The sequence below is a fragment of the Cervus canadensis genome, chromosome 21 (assembly GCF_019320065.1).
Source record: "Cervus canadensis isolate Bull #8, Minnesota chromosome 21, ASM1932006v1, whole genome shotgun sequence".
NCBI lineage: Eukaryota > Metazoa > Chordata > Mammalia > Artiodactyla > Cervidae > Cervus > Cervus canadensis.
In genome coordinates this window covers 41,117,543-41,137,125 of record NC_057406.1, presented here as the reverse complement: position 1 = coordinate 41,137,125, position 19,583 = coordinate 41,117,543, and the positions used below count along the sequence as shown (strand labels likewise).

General features: G+C 39.5%; 1 protein-coding gene across 9 annotated transcripts in view; it reads right to left on the bottom strand.

The window, feature by feature from the left end:
* DNM1L (dynamin 1 like) overlaps positions 1-13,740 on the bottom strand; it is a 66,373-nt gene extending 52,633 nt beyond the window's left edge. For 4 of the 9 annotated variants that reach the window (XM_043439860.1, XM_043439861.1, XM_043439865.1 and 1 more), the window contains exon 1: positions 13,482-13,680. In XM_043439860.1, coding sequence (XP_043295795.1) covers positions 13,482-13,583 — 102 coding nt within the window. In that variant the 5' untranslated portion in view covers positions 13,584-13,680. Of the gene's footprint in view, positions 1-13,481 lie in introns of all 9 variants that reach the window. The other 5 variants (XM_043439862.1, XM_043439864.1, XM_043439868.1 and 2 more) reach the window with 3 other exon arrangements.
* Between the last annotated feature and the right edge of the window lie 5,843 nt (positions 13,741-19,583).

Below are 19,583 nucleotides of genomic sequence, written 5' to 3'. Positions count from 1 at the left end.
AGAGATCAGATTGCCAACATCCGCTGGATCATCAAAAAAGCAAGAGAGCTCCAGAAAAACATCTATTTCTGCTTTATTGACTATGCCAAAGCTGTATTTGACTGTGTGGATCACAATAAACTGTGGAAAATTCTGAAAGAGATGGGCATACCAGACCACCTGACCTACCTCTTGAGAAACCTGAAGGCAGTAATCAGGTATGGATGTGAGAGTTGGACTATAAAGAAAGCTGAGAGCCGAAGAATTGAAGCTTTTGAACTGTGGTACTGGAGAAGACTCTTGAGAGTCCCTTGGACTGCAAGGAAATCCAACCAGTCCATCTTAAGATCAGTCCTGGGTGTTCACTGGAAGGACTGATGTTGAAGCTGAAACTCCAATACTTTGGCCACCTGATGTGAAGAGCTGACTCATTTGAAAAGACACTGATGCTCGGAAACATTGAAGGCAGGAGGAGAAGGGACGACAGAAGATGAGATGGTTGGATGTCCAACTCCATGGACATGAGTTTGGGTAAACTCCAGGAGTTGGTGATGGGATAGGAAGGCCTGGCGTGCGGTGGTTTATGGAGTCACAAAGTGTTGGACACAACTGAGTGACTGAACTGAACTTCCCAAACTCTTCAAAGAAAGAGGAGGAGGGAATAATTCAAAATTCATTTTACAAGGCCAGCATTACCTGATACCAAAACCAGGCAGGACCACCACAAGAGAAGAAAATTGCAGGCTTATATCCCACAAAAACATAGATGCAAAAATCCTCAACAAAATCACAGCAAGCTGAATTCAAAATTCATTAAAAGGATCATATACCATGATCAAATGGGATTTATTCCAGGGATACAAGGATGGCTCTGTTACACAGCGCAGTAACAAAATGAAGGATAAAAATCAGATGACTATCTCAATACATGCAAGAAATACATTCAATATCCAATTCAATATCCATTCATAATTAAAAAAAAAAACCTCAACGAAGTGAGTAAAATAGGGAGCATATCTCAACTTAATAAAGGTTATATATGATAAGCTGTCAACTAACATACTCAATGGTAAAATGGTAAAAGCTTTCCCTCTAAGATTAGAAACAAGACAAGGGTGCCTACTCCTGAGACTTCAACTCAACAAAGCATTGGAAGTTCCAGCCAGACCATTAGGTAAGAAAAAGGTATCTAAGTTAGAAAGTAAAGGAAAACTGTTACTATTTGCCATATTATATGAAGAAAACCCTAAAGACTCCAGAAAAAACTGCTAGAAGTAATCGATGAATTCAGTAAAGTTGTAGGATACACAGTCAATATGCAAAATAGTTTTTGTTTCTATACCGTAATAATGAACTATCAGAAAGAGAAATTAAGAAAACAATTCCATTTACAATTGCTTCAAAAGAATAAAATACCTAAGAATAAACTTAACCAAGAAGGTAAAAGACCTGTACATTAAAAACTATGGAACACTGATGAAAAAATTGAAGATACAAGTAGAGATATTCTGTGCTCATGGATTAAAAGAATCAAGATTTCTAAAATATCCATACTACCCAAAGTAATCTACAAATTCAATATAATCCGTATCAAAATTCCAATAACATTTTTCAAAGAAACAGAGTAAATAATCCTAAAATTTATAAATAGGATAGCCAAAGCAACTGTGACAAAGAACAAAACTAGAGGAGAGGCATCATACATGCTTCCTGATTTCCAACTAAGTTTAAAAGTTGTAATAATCTGGGAGTTCCCAGGCAGCCTAGTGATTAGGATTCTGAGCTTTCACTACCATGGCCCTGGTTCAATCCCCCTGGTCAAGGAGTAACTGAGATCCCTCAAGTCACAATAAGATGATGCCATAAAAGATATCACCTCACACCTGTTAGAATGGCTATTACCAAAAAGGGAAGAAATAAATGTTGTGCAGGATGTGGAGGAAAGGAAACTCTCATATGCTGTTGGTGGGAATGTAAATTGGTACAGCCACTGTTTTAAAAACAAATACACAGACCAATGGAACAGAGAGCTCAGAAATAAACCTACACATATATGGACAATTAATTTACACCAAAGACAACAAGGATATAAAATGGGGAAAGGATAGTCTCTTCAATAAATGGTGTTGGGAAACATAACAGCCACATGCAAAAGCATAAAACTGCACTACTATCTTATACTAAACAAACAAACAAACACAAATCAGCTGAAAAATGGGTTAAAGACTTGAATATAAGCCCTGAAAATGTAAAACTCCTAGAAGAAAAACATAAACTGTAAGCTCCTAGACACTGGTATGGGTGATGATTTTTTTGGATTTGACACCAAATCAAAGCCAACTAAAACAAAAATAAACAAGGAGGAGTACAAAAAACTAAAAAGCTTCTGCACTGCAAAGGAAACCATCAATAAGGTGAAAAAGGAACCTATGGAATGGGAAAATATATTTTCAAAACATTTATCCCAGAGAAGAAAACGGCAGCCCACTCCAGTACTCTTGCCTGGAAAATCCCATGGACGGAGAAGCCTGGTAGGCTACTGTCCATGGGGTCGCAGAGTCAAGACATGACTGAGCAACTTCACTTTCACTTTTAGTTCTCTCAATCATAGAGAACCAGTCTTCTCTTAAGAAAGGGAGAAGCAGCAGCTGCTTGCTGCCAGCAGTCCCCAAATCTTTTTTTTTTTGGCTTTGCTTTTTATTTTCTATGTATCACTGAATATAATTAACACCGGTCACCTTGAATTCATAGTTGTAACAAAGGAACAGACCTAAGACATCACCAGCACTAGCCTAAGTAGAGGTGCCCCCTTTCTCTGCAGCTGTGGTTTACTACTTCCCGGGTTAGAAGGAATAACTGAGAGCTCTGCATGGATCAGACCCTTCAGTCAAGAACCAGTGTGTTAATAGTGTGAATTAGATATACTGACTACCTGCTCTGCTTAATTGCTATGAAACTGAACTAATCAGCAGTTATAAAGCACATACTTTGTTATGTGCTAGGCTCTGCCTCCTGGCCTGTAGATAATTTAAGAAGACCTAGGGAATACCATCAGACGTGCTAATTGTATTTGGGTGTTAACAAAAGCAGATCTAGACAAGCTGTCCACTTAAATGGTACCTTTTGGTCAGAAAAAATTTATTTAAAGATTGTGATCATGTAAAACTACTCAAACCTTCTAGCAAAAATATTTTTTGAAAAATAAACTAAATGCCTTTATTTAAAAAAAAAAAAACCATCCAATTAGAGGCTAACATACAAAACATACAAAGAACTCAGACAACTCCATAACAAACAACAAAAGACAACAAACACACACACACACACACACACACACACACAAATAACCTGATTTAAAAATGAACTTTGGGGAATTCCCTGGCAGTTGAATGATTAAGACTCCAGGCTTACACTGCCAAGGGTCAGGTCCCATTCCTGGTGGAGGAACTAAGATCCCACAAGCCACATGACATAGACAAAAATAAATAAATAAAAATGAACTTAAAAGCCAAGTAGATATTTTTCCAAAGAAGACATTCAAATGGACAATAAGGAAATGAAAAAAGGCTCAACATCACTAATCAGTGTGTTGTTTTGTGTGCTTAGTAGTACCTGACTCTCTACGACCTCATGGGCAAGAACACTGGCTGCTGCTGCTAATAAGTCACTTCAGTCATGTCCGACTCTGTGCGACCCCATAGACGGCAGCCCACCAGGCTCTCCCGTCCCTGGGATTCCCCAGGCAAGAACACTGGAGTGGGTTGCCATTTCCTTCTCCAATGCATGAAAGTGAAAAGTAAAAGTGAAGTCACTCAGTCGTGTCCGACTCCTAGCGACCCTATGGACTGCAGCCCAGCAGGCTCCTCCATCCATGGGATTCTCCAGGCAAGAGTACTGGAGTGGGGTACCATTACCTTCTCCAAAGAACACTGGTGTGAGTTCCTACTTCCTCCTCCAAGGAATCTTTCTAACCCAGGGTTTGAACCTGTGTCTCCTATGTCTCCTGCATTGGCAGATGGATTTTTTACTGCTGTGCCACCTGGGAAGACCCCTAATCACTGGGAAAAAAAAAAATCAAGGCCACAACATATTACCACACACCTGTTAGAATGGCTATTATCAAAAAGACAAAAAATAAATGTTGTTGAGCATGTGAAGGAAAGGAAACCCTCATATGCTGCTGGTGGGCATGTAAATTGGTGCAGCCACTATTTTTAAAAAACTGTATGGAAATTCCTCTAGAAATTAAAAATAGAGCTATGATCCAGCAATTCTACTTCTGGGTATTTATCTGAAGGAAACAAAAACACTGAACTGAAAAGATATATGTATCACCATGTTCGCTGCAGCATTATTTCAAATAGCCAAGAAATGGAAATAACCTAAATGCCCACAAGTGTATGAACAGATAAAATAAAATAAATAAATAAAATACACACACACACACACACACACACACACACAGGAATATCATTTAGCCATTAAAAAAAAAGAAGGAAATCCTGCTATTTGCAACAACATGAATGAACTTTGCTAAGTAAAATAAGTCAGAGAAAAAGCAAACAGCGCATGATCTCATTTGTAAGTGGCATCTAAAGCAAAAACAAACAAGTCATAGAAAACAGACCAGTGGTTGCCAGAGGTGGCGGGGGACGGGGGGTGAAATGGGTAAATGTGATCAAAAGGTACAAACTTCCAGTTAAAACTAAGTCACGGGGACGTTAAGTACAGCAAAGTGATTATAGGTAATAATACTATAGTATATATTTATAAACTGTGAAAGTTACTAAGTGAAAGAAAGAAAGAGTTGCTCAGTTATGTCGACTCTGCACGGCTGGACTGTAGCTCACCAGGCTTCTCTGTCCATGGGATTCTCCAGGCAAGAATACTGGAGTGGGTTGCCATTCCCTTCTCCAGGGAATGGAGAAAATCTTAATAGGAAATCTTAATAGTTCTCATCATAAGCAAGAAGTATAACTGTGTAGTGACAGATATTAACTGTTGTAGACTTACTGGAGTGATTATTTCCCAATGCATACATGTCAGATCATTATGTTACATAACTGAAATATAAAGTTTACATGTCAATCATATCACAATTTTTAAAAATTTATGTGTCAACACACATACACCAAACAAAACATATCTGTGCACTCCCAATTTTTACCTTAGTATTCTAAATGCCATCAGTTTCTTCAACAATTGGTTAGATCAACAATTGTTTCCCCCTGGTGATATAAACACTCCCATGTCTGCACTCTTCCACAAAGGTGAGCAGCTACAGGAGCTTCAAAGTGGCAAAAGTCACAGCCACCTTGCTGTGAAAATAGGGCTCACTTGGCACTGCAATGTCTTTGCTCTTTACATCTCTGATATTCCCAAAACTGACTCAATACCCTGTATACTTAGGGGCTAAAAATGTGTGTATATGGTCTCAGGGTCAGTTTTTAGTTTCTTCCAAACTGCACTGTATTGAAATTTATAATGTCCTGAATTTATATTTTGAGATGAACCCTTAACATTTTGTCATAGCTTTAGCTCTTTCTGATAACATCAACTGGGAACAGGAAGTTGTATTCTTTTCATGCAACTGAAAATAGGATTGTTGTAAATATTCATTCATGTCACATTAACCAAAGCTGATTTAGTTTTTAACTTCTAAACTTTTACTTTTCATTGCATAAAGCAGACCTCTCAATTGTTTATTTTGATATTAATATAACAGATAAAAACGTACATTTACTAATTTTTTAACTTTTTATTTTGAACTAGTTTTAGTTTTACAGAAGGGTTCCTTAATATTTTTCATGTTTATTTTTAAAGAGTTCTTTTTTTAATTTTTTATTTTTGGCTGTACCGGGTCTTGGTTGCTGCATGCAAGTTTTCTCTAGTTGCAGCCAGCAGGGGCTACTCTCCAGTTGCAGTGTGCAGGCTTCTTACTGCAGTGGCTTCTCTTGTTGCAGACCATAGGCTCCAGGGCCCAGGCTTCAGTAGCTGCAGCTTGCAGGCTCAGTTGCGGCACATGGGCTTAGCTGCCCCAAGGCATATGGAATCTTCCCAGCCCAGGGATCGAACTAATGTCCTTTGATTGGCAGGCTGATTGTTAAGCACTGGACCACCAGGGAAGTCCTGTCTCATTATTTTAAATAAAATATTTCTGAGTATCCTTAGAAATATTAACTTTTTGGGTATTTAAATAAATACACTAATATGTTTTTATCACAAAGCTCAAACACTCCACTTATTGACAAAATGGGCTTCCCCAGTGTACTTCAGACAGTTAAGAATTTACCTGCAATGCAGAAGACCCAGGTTCAATCCCTAGGTCAGCAAGATCCCCTGGAGAAGGGAATGACTACCACTCCAGTATTCTTGTCTGGAGAATTCCATGGACAGAGAGCCTGGCGGGCTACAGTCCATGATGTCGCAAAGAGTCGAACACAACTGAGTGACTAAGCACAGAGCACATACTGGCAAAATATAAATCTAAAATTTAAACCACTTCAATTATCCCAGATCCAAACTTGCTAAAATGCTAAAGATCTAACAGTCCTTAAGGAGCAGTTTTTTCCTTGGTTATAAAATACAGGCCCAGTGCTATCTGGAACATAAATAGTAAGAGTGAAATGTAGATATCTGAAAAGCAAAAGTAATATCCAGAAAAATCCCTACTTTTTCCATAAAAGCAGGAAAACTTGGGGAATGTGGCATGAATCTACATATTAAAGAACTCAGTGAAACTCCACCATGTAGGATGAAGACAAAGAGATCCACATGGGGACAAATTATAGTCAAACTGGTGAAAGACAAATATTGAAAGCAGCAAGAGAGAAGCAAAGAATCAACACAAATACAGGGGATCCTCAATAAGATTAATAATAATAATACAATAAATTTATCACTAGACATCTTGGATGCCAGAGGTAATAGTATGACATTTAAAGATGTGAGACAAAAAAATCTATCAACCAAGAATTCTAGATCTGATTCAATACTTCGAGGGCAATACTCCCCAAAGCAACGCAGATTCAACACAACCCCTACCAAAATCCAAACAATCTTGTCTGCAGAAATGGAAATGCCAGTTCTAAAACTGCTATGGAATGAATGGCAAGGGACTCCTCACTGCAAAATAATCTTGCAAAAAAAAAAAAAGTTGGGAGGCTCATTCTTTTTGTTTTCAAAATATACTACAAAGTTACAGTAATCAGAACTGTGTGTGGTACTGACTTAAGAGGAGACCTAAAGACCAGCAGAAAATAATTGAGAGTCCAGAAATAAGCCTATACATCTATAGTCAATTGATTTTCAACAATAGTGCCAAGACCTAAAGCAGGAAAGGATAGTCTACAACAAATAGTCCTGGATCAACTGGACAGGCACATGGAAAGGAATGAAGGTGAACCCGTACTTCATACCAAAGACAAAAATTTACTCAAAATGGATCAATACCTAAATGTGACAGCTGAAACTATAAAACACTTAAAAGAAAATACAAAATAATAATAAAATAATAAATTTTCATTACCCTGGACTTGGCAATGTGTTATATATGACACTGAAATCACATGCAAGGAAAGAAAAAAATAGATAAGTTAGACTTTATCAAAATTGAAAACTTTTGTGCATCAAAGGAATGATCATGAAAGTAAAAAGACAACCTAAAGAATGGGAGAAAATACGTGCAAATCATATACTGATAATGATCTTGTATCCAAAATACATAAAGAATTCTGGCAACTCAACAGTAAGAAGATAAATAATCCCAACAAGCACCTAAAAAGATAGATATTTCATTAGTCACTAAGGAAATACAAATTGAAACCACAATGAGATACCACTTCACATTCTCATCAGAATAGCTATAATAAAAAAAAAAAACACAACAACAAGTTTTGACAAGGATGTAAACAAGTTGGGACCCTGGTATTTTGCTACCATAAATCATCTGGGGCTTCCCTGATGGCTCAGATGGTTAAGGCTCTGCCTGCAATGCAGGAGACCCAGGTTCAATCCCTGGATTGGGAAGATCGACTAGAGAAGGGAATGGCAACCCACTCCAGTATTCTTGCCTGGAGAATTCCATGGACTGAGGAGCCTGGTGGGCTAAGAGTCAGACAGGAGTGACTAATACACACATAGACAGTGTAGAAACAGTCTGGTGGCTCCTCAGAAAGTTAAAACATAGAATCACCATACGACCTCCTTTTATTTGTAGATATATACCAAAAAGAACTAAAAACAAGCATTCAAATATCTGTACACAAATATTCACAGCAGCACCATTCACAACAACCAAAAAATAGAAACAATCTAAATATCCATCAATAGATGAATGATAACATTATGGTAGATTCACACAATAGAAGATTAGTCAGCAATTAAAAGGAAACAATGGTACATGCTACAATGTAAATGAATCATGTTATACTAAGTGAAAGAAACCAAACATAAATGGCCACATATTGTATGATTCTGTTTCTAAAAAATTTCCAGAAAAGGTAACTCTATTAAGAGGGAAAAAAAATTGGTGGTTGCCAGGGACTGGGGGGAAAAGAGAATTACAAAATGACTGCTTAATGGATACACAGTTTTCTTTTGGGGTGATGAAAATATGTGACCTAGACAGAGGTGGTGGTTGCACATTATGAATGTACTAAATGCCACTGAATTGTACACTTTAAAATAGCTAATTTTTATGCTATATACATTTCACCTCAATGCTTTTAAAAAAATTTTTTCTTTTAAGTAATCAGCACGGAGATCTGATCTTTTAAGGTCTACACAGAGAAACAAGGGAAAAAGAAAAGGAAAGGGAAAAACATGAGTTTACTTAAGAGTACTCACAATATTGAAAGAATTAAACACTGAAGGAATGAAACTAAGATCAGTATTTGGCACCAAATTACTAAACTTAACGAAGCCATCACCTCTACAAACACAAGACAAATGTAGACGTATCAGGAAGAAGAGGGCAAGATTTCAGAAGAATCCAATAAAATGTAGATAACAGTGCTGCAGAATGCAGAAAGAGGGAATAGATACGTGCACACTTTTTTAAAAATAAAGAATTCCAGAAATGATTTAGCAATTTCTAAAAGAAGACAACAGCAAGAGTTTATAAAGGTTTACAGAACCTGAAACCTTCATATACCAGATAGAGGTTTGTAAAATGGTACACTACCGTGGAAAACAGTTCCTAAGGAACTATGGCAGTGCCTTTTTTTTTTTTTAATGGCAGTGCCTTAAAAAGTTAAACAAGAGCTACCAAAGTGAAAGTCGCTCAGTTGTGTCCAACTCTTTGTGATTCCATAGACTATACAGTCCATGGAATTCTCCAGGCCAGAATATGGAGTGGGTAGCCGTTCCCTTCTCCAGGGGATCTTCCCAATCCAGGTTCAAACCCAGGTCTCCCACATTGCAGGCAGATTCTTTACCAGCTGAGCCACGAGGGAAGCCCAAGAGTTACCAAATGAACCAGTAATTCTACTACTACATACAAGTAACCCCAGAACAGCACAAGAGGTTAAAGGCACTAACAGTACAGTAAAAAATCTGCATGTAACTATACAGTTGGCCCTCTATAGCTGCAGTTCCACATCCACAGATTCAACCATCCACACATTGTGTAGTACTGCAGTATTTACTGGAAAAAAAAAATTCAAGTAGGCAGTACTGAAATATTTACTGAAAACAATCTGAATATAAGTGGACCTGTACAGTTCAAACACATATTGCTCAAGAGTCAGCTACATATACCCAAGAGAACTGAAAGAAAACATATTTTCACACAAAAACTTCTAAACAAAAGTTCACGGCAGCATTATTCAATATATGCAAAAAGCGGAAACAACCCAAATATTCATCAACTAATGAACAGATAAACAAACTGTGGCATATCTAGACAAGGGAATGTTATTCAGCCATAAAAAGTAATGAAGTATTAATATCAATACATGCTACAACATGGATGAACATAAAAACCATTATGCTGAGCAAAAGAAGCCAGACACAAAAGGCCACATATTGTATGATTACATTTATTTATGAAATGTCCGAAGAGGCAAAACCAGAGACACAGAAATTAGTGGTTGCCAGGCCAGAGTGGGGGGCAAAATGAGGAGTGAGTGCTAATGGATATAGAGTTTCTTTCTGGGGTTATGCAAATATTCTGGAATTAAGATAGTGGTGATGGTTGCATAATCTAGTGAATACACCAAAAACCACTAACTGAGTGGTTGGAATGTATGTTACATGAATTATACCTTAATTTTTAAAATGTTAAACAGTTGGTTTGCAGGTTGGTCATTTAAAATCCAAGATTCCTTTTCCTTCTGTATTTGTCTGAATTGCTGAAAGTAAAGTGCTGAAATTACTGAAATAACAGGCAAAGTGAAAAGCACAATACTAGCAGCACTAATCGGAGAAGGCAATGGCAACCCATCCCAGGGCTCTTGCCTGGAAAATCCCATGGACGGAGGAGCCTGGTGGGCTGCAGTCCATGGGGCCGCTAAGAGTCAGACACGACTGAGCGACTTCACTTTCACCTTTCACTTTCATGCATTGGAGAAGGAAATGGCAACCCACTCCCGTGTTCTTGCCTGGAGAATCCCAGGGACGGGGAAGCCTGGTGGGCTGCCGTCTATGGGGTCGCACAGAGTCGGACACGACTGAAGCGACTTAGCAGCAGCAGCAGCACTCATGTCACCTCTATTGGGATTCCTCTACTAGGCTGTGGTTTACATGGTTTATGTGGATTACATACCTGGAGGGTTCCCCCTTCCGATTCTCAACTTAAACAATGATCAAATTTCCCAAGTGGAATCACAAATGTCACTGAAATCTTATCTCCTCCTCTACCTGCAAAGTACACCAAGGTTTAAAAGTATCGACCTTCTCTCTTCCCATTTTCTGTTCTTTCCACATGGAGGTTCTCAGCAAATGAAAAAGAAAAGCAATTTATTTAGCTAAATCATAAAACCTGTGAATGATCAAATAAAACATCCCTCTCCTCAACTTCTCCAACTCTCTCGGCCTCATATAAATATTATTTGAAATTTAAGAAATAAAAATATTCAGGGGTCAGCAAAGGTTCCCTGGAAGTTGATACTTTGGAGCAAGAATGCCACCAAAATCAACAGGCTACTGAAGAGTGGCATGCCCTTAGACTAAGCTTCCCTGATTTTTCCAGTTTTAAAATCAAAGACTCACTATTACACTTTTCAAATCAGGTTCTATGAACCATCTACATCAGAATCATCTATGTTGCCTGGACCACCCCAGACTTGTAAAATCAAAATCTCTGGGGATGGGGTCCAGGAAATTTATTTTCAAAGTAATTCTTATACATTCAAGTTTGAGAAAAAGTTCCCCAAAATGAGATCTGTAGCCATTTAAAGTATAGGTAAAGTGTAAGACAGAGACATTACTGGCACTGAGAAGTTTACCACTCGAACTAACTACAGAGCACTTACTACATCTGTAACTCACTCACTGTACACTACTCCATTAAATGTGACTGTGAGGTGCTGTATATATGCTATACAACATTAAATGGCTTAGATGACAAAGTAGTGATGTACTTATATTCAAATCAAAAAAAGTTTTTTTCAACATACTGAGGAAAATATGGGGAAAAAATACATTGCTTCTATTCTTATGTATTTATTCTGTACCTGAATAATAAAGGATTGAATTTCAGTTATTAAGGGCATGAATGAAGATAACCCCTATTAAATCAAGTCTAAAATCTGAATATTTCCCTTCTGCGTAATTCTAAACATTAGCATGCAAATATGGCATACACCTATATAGCATATAACTATCACTATTGTGATGGTTTTTGCTGACATATATTAATAATGACTTTCACAGTGCTGAGATCTTTACTTTTCTACCCTGCTCCCTCCCCAATTTTGCCAACAGATTTACTCACTGAAATAAACTCTATTTCATGTAAGGAAAATCCTTCTTGATTTTAAACTATGCTGACACACTAGGCTCTGATTCTTTTACTGCTTCATGCTTAAAAAGCACTGAGACCCTCTTAAAAGTATATGGAAAGTTTCTGATCTACAGCTAGGAAACACAAATTACTATCAAAGAAGATTTAATTTCTTCTCCTCTATTGTTATTTACAAAAACAGATTGGTTTTGATGATAAAAGTCCAAGTATTTAAAAAGTATTACCCAGTAACTCATTCAAAGTATTTATCTTTGAAGCATCTACTACATACACAGAGACTGTACCAAGAGCTAGGAATAGGAACACAGCAGTGAACAAAATAAACTAAAAAAAATATATTCTCATAATTTACTATGTTAATGAACCAGAGTATCTAACCATTACAAACATTAAGTTACAAGTACCATAATATGTGAAGGCAGAATTGAGCACATATTGGTATAGGATCTATACCAATCCTATAATCAACCAAGGAAATGTGTTTCTGAAATAATTTCTATTGTTTTAACTATTTAAAAGCCCCTCTCGCCCACCCTAGACAGGATGTCTATGGTTTCCAGGGTTACTAGTGTCTGGAAACACTCTTGAGTTCCCTCTCAAAATATTTATACCCTATACTCTATATTAAGTTCCCTCTCAAAATATATATACCCTACACTTTAATTTTTTAGCAAGAAGTAGTGATGAACCTGATGGAAAGTGAGGAAACCGTCCCCTTTCCAACGGAAAACATCATTTTGAAAAGCCTGTGGTTGATTCTCTTCAACCAAGAAAAGCAGCAGGCAGAGAAAATGAAATGTATACTTCTCTGTCATACTAAACATAACAGTTATTTCTTCAACATTTCCACATGTAAAAATGTATTATCTACAAGAGATGCCAACATGAAAAGATCAGAGAACCTTGATGCCCAATTTAGATGGAAGTCAAAAAACCACAGCCTACGCAGAAAATTTGACTATCTCTTCCTTATATCCACAAACTCCAAGCACAAGTTGGTCTGGGGTTTTTTTGTTTGTTTTTAACTGCTTCGGTGTTTTCGAAACGGGAATCACACGGCAAGAGAACACTCAGGTGCACCCAAGTAGGGGCCTCCTGGGCCCCGACACCGCAGTTCCAAAACTGATTCCGCAGCCCCTGAGCAAGGCAAGGAGGGAAACAAACACCCCGCCGCCCTGAAACCAACGTAGAAGGGGCTACCTGGCCCCGCGTGCCCCACGCGTCCCCCAGGTGCCCTTGGAAGCAGCGGCCCGCGGGCGAAGCCGCGCCCGGTCCCCGCGGACTCCAGTTCCGCCCGCCCGTCCCTCCCCCACCCCGCCCCCGGGACCCGCAGGACCGCCGCGCCGGCTCCGCCCCTCGCCTCCCCGCCAGGCCCCGGACTACCAGCCCCGGTGCAACGCAGCCCCAGGCGTCCAGGCGCGGCAGTATCCTCTTCCCACAGGCCGCGAAGGCCGGTCGGGGAGCAAGCGCTGCCGCAGCCTCATCCAGGCCTGCGCCCCAGGCTCCGGCCTGGACGGAAGCCGCCCTCCTCTCTCACCTGCGTTCCCACCACCACGATCTGAGGCAGCTGGATGATGTCGGCGCCCACCGTGTTGAAGACGTCCTGGAGTTTGTTAATAACAGGAATTAGCGCCTCCATAACTCGTAACACACAAGACCCCAGCCCGGCCGGCCGCGGCAATGAATGGGGCCGGGGCCCAGAGTCCGCCTCCTTCCTCCTCTCCCCCGCCCTCTCCTCGGGAGCCGGCACCCATTGGACCCCGCCCGCCCGCTACCTGCCCACTCCCGACGGGCCATGCGCCAAGACGGAGGCGCCGGAAAACAGTCGCTGCTGGGAGTTGTAGTTCTGGCGAGGTGGACCTCCGCGACCTACAGCTTCCGGAAGGCTGCGCAGCGCAGGCGGGTCGCCAGCGTGGAGGGAAAGATGCTTGGGATTGGGCTGCTGTCAAAAGAATAGGGAGCGAGGCCCAGAGAGTCAGAAGGAAGAGATACATTTATACTTGTCCGCGAGGCAAAATAAGTGTGAAAATTTCGGATAGGAATATGTGTTAAATATAGAGGAGTCTGTTAATTATCCAGGACGTTAGTTCCTGAAAAGGACACTGTCAAGTCGGGCTGGTTGGAAAGGCTTAAAAGAAAAGTAGCCTCAGACCCCCCAGCCAGCTACAAATGGTATGCAGGCTGATACTAGATGTGAGGTGCTATTCCGCAACAAAAAATACTAAACCAGCTCAGGTTAGAACACGAGGGTTCTCTAGAATGTTAAAATGTATTCAGAAAGAATATAAAATTGCCAGGTTTTCAAGAGAAAGGCTAGGACTGGGCCCTCATTCTCTATATTCTGTATAAATATGTATTCACCGTGGCCTCGTTTCTGGCAAAGTGGAGAGCTGATAACTGCCTTACTAGCTGTTTGCTAAGTGTGCCTACTGTTTTATTTCTAAGTGTTTTTCTTTTTTAGACGGACATTATCTCTCCTCTACTGTGAACCTCCAAAGGTTTCCTCTCTCAAAATAAAAAAAGGTGACATCTGAACAAAGAGCCAAAGTAGGGGAGGAAAAAGACCCCTTACCTACTTGACTTTTCTCCATGGTGTATCTCCATGTAACATAATACATACTGAACTTGTTGACTTTCTCTCTCTTCTAGATTACCAGCTTGTAGAGGCCAGGGATTTTTGACTGTTTAATAAACTGATGCATCCCTAACCCCTGGAAAGGGACAAACAAGATAGTTCCAAACTCATTATCCTCTGAGTTTGCAGTCTAACACCGTAATAGACAAATGGGTAAAGTGCTATTACTGGGTTTATTATGGAGTCCTTTTTCTAATCCAAGATAGGAGTGAAAGTTCAAGCAAGACTTCCTAGAAATCACTAGGTATAATCTCCTTGAGAGTAAGCACCACCCCCTTGAGAGTAAGGACCACTGCACAACCTTACTGAGTACCATTCACCGGCACAGCCATACATATCCTATGCTAAGTTGTTTTAGTTGTGTCCAGCCCTGCGACCCCATGGAGTGTAGCCCACCAGGCTTCTCTGTCCATGGGATTTTTCAAGCAAGAACACTGTAGAGGTGGTTGCCATGCCCTCCTCCAGGGGATCTTCCCAACCCAGGGATTGAACCCACATTTCTTATATCTCCTGCATTGGCTTTACTACTACTACTTCCTTACTACTAGCACCACCTGGGAAGCCCCCCATACACGTTGGCTGTGGGGAATATGCTTGATTTGTTCAGCAAGACACATGGGAGATACTCAGTAAATACTTCTGAACAAATGAATTAAATTTCATCTAAGCTAAGACCTGAAGGTCCACTAGTGTTGTTTTGGCATCAAGTTTTATGAACATTTCCTTCTAACTCTTTTTTTTTTTAAATTTCAGAGTCAAAATGAGACGAACAACTTGAGAATTCCAAAAACAGAAAGCAGACCAAAGATAGTATTTATTTTCTACCAAAGATAGTATTATATAACAGTCAGATGTTACCCACTTTGTTTCTCAGCACTCTGTTGATGGAGCTTTTGGTCTCTTCTTTATCTCTGAGCAGTCTATATTTTGTCTGAGAAGAAATGACAGACAAAAGGAGAAGGTAGGCTCACAGTGAAGTTCAATGGGCATAACCAGTAACTGCTTCATAGGGGCAAGGTGCCCTGGGCAACAACTATGCAACTGCTTTTCCTTTATTTGTGGCCTCAAAGGACATAGTCTTTTTTATTTGTTAATGGCAAAATTTAAAGAGCAGGTGTATTAATATATAATATAATATGGGGTAATATTATAATATATCCATGGGGTCGCAAAGAGTCGGACACGACTGAGCGACTGAACTGAACTAAACTGAACCGGGAAATTGTCTGCAAATGGTAACATCAGTCAGGTGGCTCAGAAGCTAACAATTGAATCTGCTAATAGTGAAATACTGACAAACCATTAGAGGGCAGTGTGACAACACAATTAAGAATTAAGAGTAGTAGAGTTATTTCTTTGCTCTAGACTGTTTTCTTCGCTTTGCTCCTCGCCCATATACCAGTGGAACTTATCACCTCCTTTAATCCTCCCACCTTCAAAACATGTGGCATATTTTATTAACTGTTTGAGATAATAGGCTGATTTTACCTCACAACAATGCTAACAACAAAATGTTACATGTTTGGCATCCCTGTTCTTAAACACCTACCCTATCTCTGAGAATTTCTCATTAGCCTCTTTCTATCTGTATTTCAGGTTCCCAAAATGTTGTTTTGCATTCATAGAAACTCCTCAAACCTCCTTTCTCCTTTGTTATTCAGGACTCTTTTTCACCTTTCCTGCTGCTGTTGCTAAGTCGCTTCATTCGTGTCTGACTCTGTGCGACCCCATAGACGGCAGCCCACCAGGCTCCTCCATCCCTGGGATTCTCCAGGCAAGGATACTGGAATGGGTTGCTGTTTCCTTCTTCATCTTTCCTATACCAACTCAAAGCCCACACTTTACGGTGAAGAAAAATGTAGCTTTTCAGCCCTTGGTTAGCTGCCTTTGCATATCCAAGGGCTCACTGCTACACTGTGGTAAACAAAAGGGACAAAAGCCAGGATTTCTTCTGTCACCAGCCCAGTCTAGGAGAGACTTTGAACATCGCTCCTTTCTAATTCCCAACCAGTCCATCTAACCAGTAATGGGCAGCATGAGTCAATTTGAGTTTTAAGAACTAGTTTTCTGGGACTTCCCTGGGTTTGGTTAAGAAACCACCTTCCAATGCAGGGGACATGGGTTCGATCCCTGGTCAGGGAACCTTCGTTCCCTTCGATCCCACGTGCTACAGGGCAACTAAGCCCATGCACCACAACTGCTGAGCGTGTGTGCCGCAACTAAGGCCTGACGCAGCCAAGACATAAATAAATATTTTTTTAAAAAAGAACCAATCTTCTAGAAATGCTGTATAACTGGGATGGATGATAAAACTTACACATCAGTGACACAGCAAAATTAGTGAATAACATAGTGTATCATAAAGTTCTAAGTATATTACATATAATATGTATAAAGTTTTATCCATCAGTTGACTTTTCATTTCTTTTTGATGGCTTTTATTTATTCTCTTTCCTCTTCAGTTACTGAATATTTGTCTAAATGGGTAAATAGATAGATGTCTGTATAAATGAATGAGTATATGTTCTGCATATTAAATATACTTTATTTGGGCTAGTCAAGAATTAGAACTTATTATTTTAGACTTAGTACATCATGAGGGAAGAAGTTCTGGATTAATCATTCTATTTAAGAATGATGTGACCTTACTCCCAATCCCAATCTATGAAATAGGAATAATAACATAACTACTAAAGATGTGACCTACTACCAAAATGAAATTAAGTTTTTAAGCAGCATTAGCAGTACTAGGAAGCTAATGCAAAGGTAGAAAATGATATACCTCAAAATCCTGACAGCAGACTTTAATGTGTGCCACTCTTCACACCACTGACAAAACCAAAAGCAAACAAACCAAAAGTAAAATAGAGAATATAAATAATTAAATCAAAGCTATATTAAAAACTAACGCTACAAAGGTGAATAGAATACATTCTGCAAAATTGCTCAAATCTCTCTTCTCATTCTCTCCTCTGAGGAAGGAAATCAGCAAGTAACTAGAATTAATACAGAAGTCAGCACATAGGAGAGGGATCTAGCCTGGGCTTCCTAGATGAAAGGATTAATAGGAGTTGACCTGACAAAGATGAAGGGAAACAACTTCCAAACCAGACAGAGGGAACGACTTGTGCAAAAGTGAAGAGAAAGGAAAGGACATGAGGCATTCTGGATGGTTTAAACAGCTTAGTGTAACTTAGATAGGGCGCGGCCTATGAGGGAATAGTGAGTGTCAAGGCTAATAGCTGGTCAGACCAAGGTGAACTCATGAGAGGGAGGAGTGAGCGATGTCTCCTGAAGGTAATGAAGAGAATCAGAAGGGTGACCAAAGAGAGACATGATGTTATGAATTTTACAAAAATCACCTCCATCCCACTGATTTGGGATGGGGGAAGAACAGGAAACCTGATAGGGAGTATTGTGGTAATCAAGTCAGAGATGACGGTAGTATATCCTGGAGTGGTAATGATGGGGTGTGTGTGTGTGTGTGAGTCACTCAGTTGTGTCCGACTCGTTGTGACCCCATGGACCGTAACCTGCCAGGCTGCTCTGTTCTGGAATTCTCCAGGCAAGAATGATTGAGACACCTGGACTAATTTAGAATGCACTTGTTCAGAGAATATAAAGAAGAGGAAAAATGACCAAGGGCAAAATGGGTAATAGGAATATTTAAGAGGAATCAGAAGAAGGATGTTAAAGAAATAAATCATAAAATGGCGACCAAAAAGATAAAAGGAAAACAACAGCTTGTTCAAAATGTATTTCAGCCTCTTTCTTGTGGGCCTTTTCTCTTTTTCTTTTGCTTCAGAAACTAAAAAGCTAAAAGCTACATATCCAGATATATTTGCAACAAAGCACTCCAGGTATTTTTGTTCCCCAAAACAGGCTCAAAGGCTTAAATTCTGAACTAAACTGTGAGAGGATGGAGGAGGTATGCAAGGCATCCATTTTGCTTGTGCAGATCATGAACGTGAGACAGTTCTGGAGTTGATGGTTCTGATGATATTTTCCTGATTCTCAGATAGTGGCTAAGGTGAAGAGATCCTGAGAGCCAGCTCCTGATTGTAGTAAACATATCAGTAATCCTAGGAGTCCCAGTGATTCTGGGAGTATTTCCAAGATGTCTAGCCTAGAGCCTGTTTTTTCATTCATCCTAACAGAGGAAATATTAAGCATCTAATCCCATGTATTAAATCCCTTTCTGCTTAGATTTGATAGAGAATTGTATTTGTTTTCTAGGGCTATTGTGGCAAAGTACCACAAACCGGTTTCTTTAAAACATAGATGTTTATTGCCTCATAGCTCTACAAGCTAAAAGTTCAAAGTCAAGACCTCAGCAGGTTTGGTTTCCTTTAAGGATTGTAAAGAAGAATCTGTTCCATGGCTCTCCCCTAACTTTTAGTGACCACAAACATTTCTTTGTTTGTGAAAGCATAACTCCAATCTCTGTCTCCTTCTTCACGTGACAGTCTGCTCCCTGCATGTGTTCACATCAACTTGCTTCTGTGCATGTCTGTCTCTGGCTCCAAATGTCCTCCTTTTATAAAAGCACTAGTCTTATTGAATTAGGGCTCACTCTAATGACCTCATTTTACTAGAGACAGAAGAAAGATTTTTTGAGTTTGGTGGTTTTTTTTTTTTTTTTCTTATGTAGACCATTTTAAAAGCCTTTATTGAATTTCTTACACTATTGTTTCTGTGTTAAGTTTTGTTTTTTTGGTCGCAAGGCATGTGGGATCTTAGCTCTCCCACCAGGGATTGAACCTGCACCTCTCTGCATTGGAAGACAAAGTCTTAAGCACTGGACCACCAGAGAAGTCCCAGGAGAAAGATTTTTACATCAAGGCATTTTTTAACTTGATTACTTCTGTAAATACACTATTTCCATATAACATCATATTCCGAGGCCCTGGTGGAATATATTTCAATCCATAACAAGGAGTATGACAGGAACATTTGGTATTCTTTATATGTTCAAAATGGTTCTCTGAGGAGGTCTTGCAAATA